The sequence below is a fragment of the Dendrobium catenatum genome, unplaced genomic scaffold, assembly GCF_001605985.2.
Source record: "Dendrobium catenatum unplaced genomic scaffold, ASM160598v2 fragScaff_scaffold_1284, whole genome shotgun sequence".
NCBI classification, from domain to species: domain Eukaryota; kingdom Viridiplantae; phylum Streptophyta; class Magnoliopsida; order Asparagales; family Orchidaceae; genus Dendrobium; species Dendrobium catenatum.
In genome coordinates this window covers 2330338-2337690 of record NW_021319746.1, presented here as the reverse complement: position 1 = coordinate 2337690, position 7353 = coordinate 2330338, and the positions used below count along the sequence as shown (strand labels likewise).

At 35.0% G+C, this 7353-nt stretch overlaps 1 protein-coding gene across 1 annotated transcript in view; it reads left to right on the top strand.

The window, feature by feature from the left end:
- The first annotated feature begins 2632 nt into the window (after window positions 1-2632).
- LOC110094832 (probably inactive leucine-rich repeat receptor-like protein kinase At5g06940) overlaps window positions 2633-7353 on the top strand; it is a 14696-nt gene continuing 9975 nt past the window's right edge. The window contains exon 1 of the mRNA XM_020820164.2: window positions 2633-5032. Within this exon, the coding sequence (XP_020675823.1) occupies window positions 2749-5032 (2284 nt within the window). The 5' untranslated portion in view covers window positions 2633-2748. The remainder of the gene's footprint in view (window positions 5033-7353) is intronic.

Below are 7353 nucleotides of genomic sequence, written 5' to 3'. Positions count from 1 at the left end.
ACCGGGGGTAACATTCTCTTTAAATTGGATATTGCTAAAGCTTATGATAATATTAAGTGGGAATTTCTTTATCACATCTTGCATTTGTTTGGATTTAATCTTTCTTTCATTAATGTTATTAAATAGTCCACTGAACGTGTCTATTTTTCTATTATTATTAATGGTAAAAGAAATGGCTTCTTTAAATCCTCTCATGGGCTGAGATCAGATGATCATATCTCTCCTGCCCTCTTTATTATTATCATGGAGTTTTTGCCTAGAGGTATTACCAATCTTTTTGAAAATTATCCTAGCAATTACTATAGAACTATAAATTGCAATACTTAAATGCAAATATATGAGAGGGAGTTGAAGGTAAACTTGAATTATGGAGGTCAACCTTAGAGTCTAAAGGTTTTCGCTTGAGTAGATCTAAAACGGAATATATGGAGTGTAATTTTAGCAGTAATAGTCCTAGTGAGGGGATTGTGACTTTGGGCGATCAAGTCATTAATAAGAGTACACTTTTTAGATATCTTGGATCTGTTGTTCAGAGTGATGGTGAAATAGATGGGGATATTATCAGTAGAATTCAAGTTGGATGGTTGAAGTGGAGGAATGCATCGGGCTTGTTATGTGATTGAAATGTACCCCTCAAACTTAAGGGAAAATTCTATAAGATGGTAGTGAGGCCTGCAATGCTTTATGGTGCCGAATGTTGGCCTTTAAAAGAGAGCATAATACTAAGTTAAGTGTGGCAGAGATGAGGATGCTCAGGTGGATGAGTGGCTTTACCCTTAGAGATAGGATACGAAATGAGCATATACGTGAAAAGGTTGGAGTAGCTCCAGTAGAAGATAAGATTAGAGAAAGTCGCCTTAGATGGTTTGGTCACATAAAACAGCGGCCTTGTGATGACCCGGTTAGGAGAGTAGAGGTATTAGATTTGACTTATGTTAAGAAAGGTAGGGGTAGACCTAAAAAGACTTGGTTAGAAAATATTAGGAATGACCTTTCTTTATTATATTTAAACGAGAATTTGACTTTTAATAGGACACAATGGAGAAAAAGGATTCATGTAGCCGACCCCACGTAGTGGGATAAATGCTTGATGTTGTTGTTGTTGTTGTTGTTGTATGTCATGGTTAAGAGGCTAGGGTTTGAAGCAATGTGACATACCCTCTTTATCTAAGGTTTACGTAGAATAAGATATCTAAATCCGAGTTTCTATACCTAAATCATATTTGAAAATATTTTAGCGAGGTTAAACAACAATGAGCTATGATATTTAGCTAGAATGATCTATGACATTGGCATCTTTTTAATTGAGAAATCTATTTTGTGAGAGTTTCTTTGCTGAGAGTGATTGCACTTTGGTTCTTACAAAATAGTTGTAAAATTTCTTATATAATTTACTCATTAGTGAATTTTTTTTATTAACAAATAAAATAAGCTTTTCTTCCTCATCAAAATAATCATTGTTCAAGTGAAAACAACATTTTGGTGTTCTATATTTTGCATAATTTCATATATGTATGTTTTTTTTGTGGTCAATCATATTTTGCCTTTTTAGTTGCTTTTATTTTGTGTTGAAATTTTTCTTTAATAAAAGGTAATTATAAAAGAGCTCAACTGTCTATTTTAAACTCTAAAGAAAACTATAGTTGTCATGATTACCTATTTTATTTAATAAATTTCAATTTTGGCATCATTTATTATTATTATTATTTGCAGTTGTATTAGAGCTCTTTGAACTTCATAGAAATTGACTTTTTTTTTTCATTTTCTTATCTGTTTTGAGTTTTTTTTTTTCATTGATGGTACTGAATCAGTTGTAATTTTGTTTTTATTTTAGCTTCATTGGGTAGTTATTTTCCTTGCATTTTTTTTTTTAATTTAGTTGAGCGTTGACTCTTCCTTTTCTTTTAAAAATAAAAAGTTTCTTATAATATTCTACGAGCATTGTTTTGAAAATCGGATCGGACCAACCGATTCAACCGTGAATTGGTCGAGTGGCCGATCCAATCCAGCTTACAATCAGCTTCACATCCAACTTGGTTAAACCGATAAAAGCAGCGGTTCAAACGGTAAACCGCTAAATTGTTCCGGGATGGAAAGAACTAGTCAATTGATTCTATAAAAAAAATTAATTTTGTTTTAATTAAATTTTAAATAATATATTTTAGTTTACTAAATTCTTTTAACTTTTTAAAATAAGATGATTAATTACATTATAATATATTAATGTTATTTCAGCTATCTCATATAATATTTTGCATGAATATTTATTACGTCATCCTGTTTAACAGGTCGAATCGTGAACTTCGAACCTCTTCTTTTTCCGATTCATTGTTACATGCAATAATTGCAAGCATGCTCTTATCCAAAATTTTCTTAAAATTTTGGCACAATTTTTCGTTACTCATATAGTGATATCATCAATTGAATTGTGTTAAATCTTCTCAGCCCAAATTATTGAAATAATAATGCAACATAAAATTTCCCAAAAAAAAATAAAAAATAATGCAACATAACAGTGACAACAAGACATTAATGCAAAGCGCCAAATCCCTGCGCTGTTGACATCATGAATGCGCTGACCCTTCACTGATCCATTTTCTACTTCAAACATAGGAAGTCCACTATCCACATAAATTATAATGATATATTAGAAAAGAATCACCTCCTCTCATAGCTCAGCACCTCTGCTTAGTTAATCCTTTTAGGCTTTTCTCCATCGTTCTTCAATTGTTTCTCCTTTCTCCTCTAATGGCGACCAACTATACTCTACCTCTTGTTCTTCATCTCATTCTCACTCTTTCACTTATCTCTGTTGTCAGTTCCGTCTCAGAAGAAGACCTCCTCCTTGCCTTCAAGTCCTCCATTGAGGATCCCAACTCTTCTCTCTTGAATTGGTCCCCTAACTCCACTCAGTACTGCAACTGGACTGGCATCACTTGCTCCTCTTCATCCCCTCCGTCTGTAACCTCATTAAATCTACAAAACCTTAATCTTTCTGGAGAAATCTCCCCTTCCATCTGCCAACTCCCAAATCTGTACAACCTTAACTTAGCTAGCAATCACTTCAACCAGCCCATTCCTCTCCTTCTCTCTCAATGTGGCTCCCTTGTCACCCTCAACCTCAGCAGCAACATCCTATGGGGGACTCTCCCAGATCAGATTACCCATCTCTCTTCTCTGAGGGAGCTTGATTTCAGCAACAACCGCATCCAGGGGCAATTTCCCCTAAGTTTAGGCTTACTTAATGGACTGCAAGTTCTCAACTTGGGAGGCAACGTATTCTCAGGTACTGTTCATCCTCCTATCTTCAGGAATTTGAGTGATTTGGTCGTGCTTGATTTGTCTCGAAACCCATCTTTGACATCAAAACTGCCCACGGAGATTGGAGAACTTGGAAAGCTGAGAGTGCTTTTGCTACAAAGCTCTGATTTTTATGGTCCAATCCCAGAATCGTTTCAGGGTTTGCATGAGCTACAAGTTCTGGATCTCTCACAGAATAATCTAAGTGGTGGTGTCCCTAAAGGGTTAGGTTTGGGCATGACGAAGCTGGTCTCTGTGGACTTGTCTCAGAACATTCTATCTGGTTCGTTTCCTAGTGAAATTTGCTATGGTAGAGCTCTCGTGGAGCTCAGCCTCCATGAAAATTCATTCTCTGGTTCAGTTCCTGAAAGCATTAGCAAATGCAACACCCTTCAGAGATTTCAAGTGCAGGATAATATTTTTTCAGGGAATTTCCCTCAAGGGTTATGGTCAATGTCTGATATTGTTCTCATTAGAGCTGAAAATAATCGGTTTTCAGGAGAGATTCCTGACCTAGTTGGAGTGCCATCCCGGCTCGAGCAGGTTCAGATTGACAACAACAACTTTACAGGGAGAATTCCTCACAGCCTCGGTCGAATACATACTATGTATCGATTCTCCGCATCACAAAATGGATTGAATGGAAATCTTCCTGAAAATTTCTGTGATTCACCGGTGATGAGTATTATTAATCTGTCTCATAATTCTTTCTCTGGATCGATTCCTGAGTTCAGGAATTGCGTAAAACTGGTATCTTTGGCTCTAGCTGATAACAGGTTCACGGGGAACATCCCTTCATCTCTCGCTCAGTTGGCAGTGCTGACATACATTGATCTATCGAGTAATGATCTCAGTGGAGAGATTCCACCAGAGCTTCAGAACTTGAAGCTTGCATTATTTAATGTCTCTTACAACCAGCTTTCAGGTTCAGTTCCTCTCTATATAATCACAGGCCTTCCAGCATCATATCTTCAAGGAAATCCTGGATTATGTGGACCTGGGCTTCCCAATACTTGCAGTGTATTGCCAAAGAGAAGGAAGTCTAAAAACAGTAAGTTGTTGATTGCTGTGGTTGCACTAACTATGACTGCTGTGCTAATGGTTTTAACTGTAATCATCTTTGCAATCCGTCGTATATCTCAAAGAAAATGGAGTTCTAGTGCTTGGAAGCCAGTGTTGTTTGGCTCTCTGGGTATTTCTGAGGATGAAATTTTAATGGCATTGGATGATAAGAATATTATTGGTAGAGGACCATTTGGTACAGTTCATGTCATTGAGCTACCGGATGGAGATTTTGTTGCGGTGAAGAAGTTAATGAACTTAGGAGTTGTGTCTTCAAAAAGAGTGAAGAATGAAATCAAAACTTTGGCTAAGGCTAGGCACAAGAACCTCACAAAATTACTTGGCTTTTGCTACTCAGATAGTGTAGTTTTTCTTATTCATGAATATGTGAAGAAAGGAAGCTTAGGTGATGCTCTCTTTAGATCAGAACTCCCATTAGAGTGGAGATTTAGATTGCAAATAGCTTTGGGAGTTGCTCAGGGCCTAGCTTACCTTCACACGGATTATGTCCCACATTTGCTTCATCGAAATATTAAATCTAATAATATTCTTCTTGATGAGGATTTTCGACCGAAGTTGACTAGCTATGGTCTTGATCGAGTAACTGGAGAAGCATCATATCAAGCATGTTTGGCTTCTGAATTGGGTTCTTTCTGCTACATTGCACCAGGTATTGCAAAATATTTCTTGTTTTGTTCTGAACAATTAATTCCATATTAATGCCAAAAATAGATGATGATGTGATGAGTTCAACTTTTATTCTTTTGAATGACAGATCTACTTAAATTTTATGTTTGTCTAATTGATGTCAAGTTGCTCGTACATGTGTTTTTAACCCATGTAAAGAGCTTAAAGGTCCTCATTACAATACCAATAACCAATATAACAAATGATATTTTCTTGGAAAATGAAAAAATCCTCATCAGTAATGCAGTGAAAGTGAAGATAGAGGAGAACTGCACAAAATCAGACTTTCTTATGCTAGAGCTTGTGGGTTTTTATTGAGATAGATGTGCAGAAAATGCGAAGGATAAATTGAATGATTGTATTAAAGTATAGTAAACAATAGACATAGGTGGTTTGGACATATAAAACAATAACAAAACAATATCAGGCCTTTATCCCACTATGTGGAGTCAGCTACATGAATCCTTTTTCTCTATTGTGTCATGTTAAAAGTCAAATTCTCATTTAAATCTAAAAAAAAGATCATTTCTAATATTTCCTAACCAATTCTTTTTAGGTCTACCTCTACCTTTCTTAACATAAGTCAAATCTGATACATCTACTTTCTGAATAAGGTCATTAGAAGGCAGCCGTTCCGTTTTATGTGACCAAACCATTTAAGATGACTCTCTCTAATCTTATCTTCCACTAGAGCAACTATAACCTTTTCAAGTATAGTATATGCTCATTTTGTATCCTGTCTCTAAAGAGTAAACCCACTCATCCACTTGAGCATCCTCATCTCTACAACATTTAACTTAATATTATGCTTCTCTTTTAATGGCCAACATTGTGCACCATAAAGCATTGTAGGTCTCACCACCATCTTATAGAATTTTCCCTTAAGTTTGAGGGGCAATTTTCTATCAAACAAGCCTAATGCATTCCTCCACTTCAACCATCCAACTTGAATTCTGCTAATAATATTCCTATCTATTTCACCGTCTCTCTGAACAATAGACCCAAGATATCTAAAAAGTGATAGGTTAATTTACTATAAACAAAGAATAAAAAATATACTACAAAATTGATGGGTTAATTTAGCGTCAAAGAATAAAAAACGAAGACTTACACGAAAATATTATGGCCAAAAGTTATGCAAAATGATTTGTGTTGATTAGGTTTAGCATCTCATATTGTACTATAAGATGAAATGGAGTATGCAACACTCTCCAGAAACATAAGTATTTAGGGATGGATGTTTACAAAACTTAGAAAATATTATGTTCAATAACAACAATGGTGTACGTAATGGAGCAGGAGAATAATGTTAAATAAAATGCTGTATTCTTAAAGTGATTAGATATACTACAACAGAAAAATCAGCATAAAAAAGCATGGCACTATGATGATGTTGAATGATTATAATAATGATCTGATACTCAAGTTCAATAAAGTGAACTGCAATGAATTTGGGGTGAATAGATTGAACTTCATATGCAATTTGCTTTCTTTGTGTGTTAGCTTCTCGTATGCATGTTTTTTAGCCACATATATTCTTTCAAGATGAAATACTTTGTTAGTTCATATGATTTTCTTAATCAACTAGCACAATTCTCAAGTAAACAAGTTTAGGAAATTCACAGGGCCCAGAGGAGAGCAAGAGATTATTTAACTTAAAGTTTTTTAAAATGCTCAAAGGGTGCCCTACAAGAGCTGCATTACCTTTTCCTTAGGAAAGTAACAAAATTTTCAAAATTTATTGCATTATATTAGTCTCTCTCTCTCTTTTAACCCTTTAATAAACAATCCCATTATAAAAATAAATTTTCTTCAAGATCAATACATATTTTAATAGTTCTCTTTTAAAAGGTGCACATTTCATGGATACCGTATTGATAAGAAATGCTTAAAGAAAAAAGAAAGAACCTTGGCTGAATTTGAAATTTAGCAGTTTGCAAATGTAGAAATTAAGATTAGATGGTGGAATAACAAAATAGAAACTCTTTTAATTGATAATAGTGGAAGAAAATAACAAGATACAATTGATCCTCAATAGGTGAGGAGGATCTAGCTCTCCCAATCTCTAGACATTGCTATAGCCCAATTAAAACCTAAGAAGACTCTAAATTTCAACAAAAGACAAGATCCTCAATAGGTGAGGAGGATCTAGCTCTCCCAATCTCTAGATTTTGGCTGTTCATGAGGATGCTAATGTTATGTGGGAAAAAGTGGCTAGTTATATTAAGAATATTGCAAAAGATGTCCTTGAAGTATCAAAAGGAAAAGCTCCTAATAGTAAAAATAGTTGGTGGTGGAATCCAA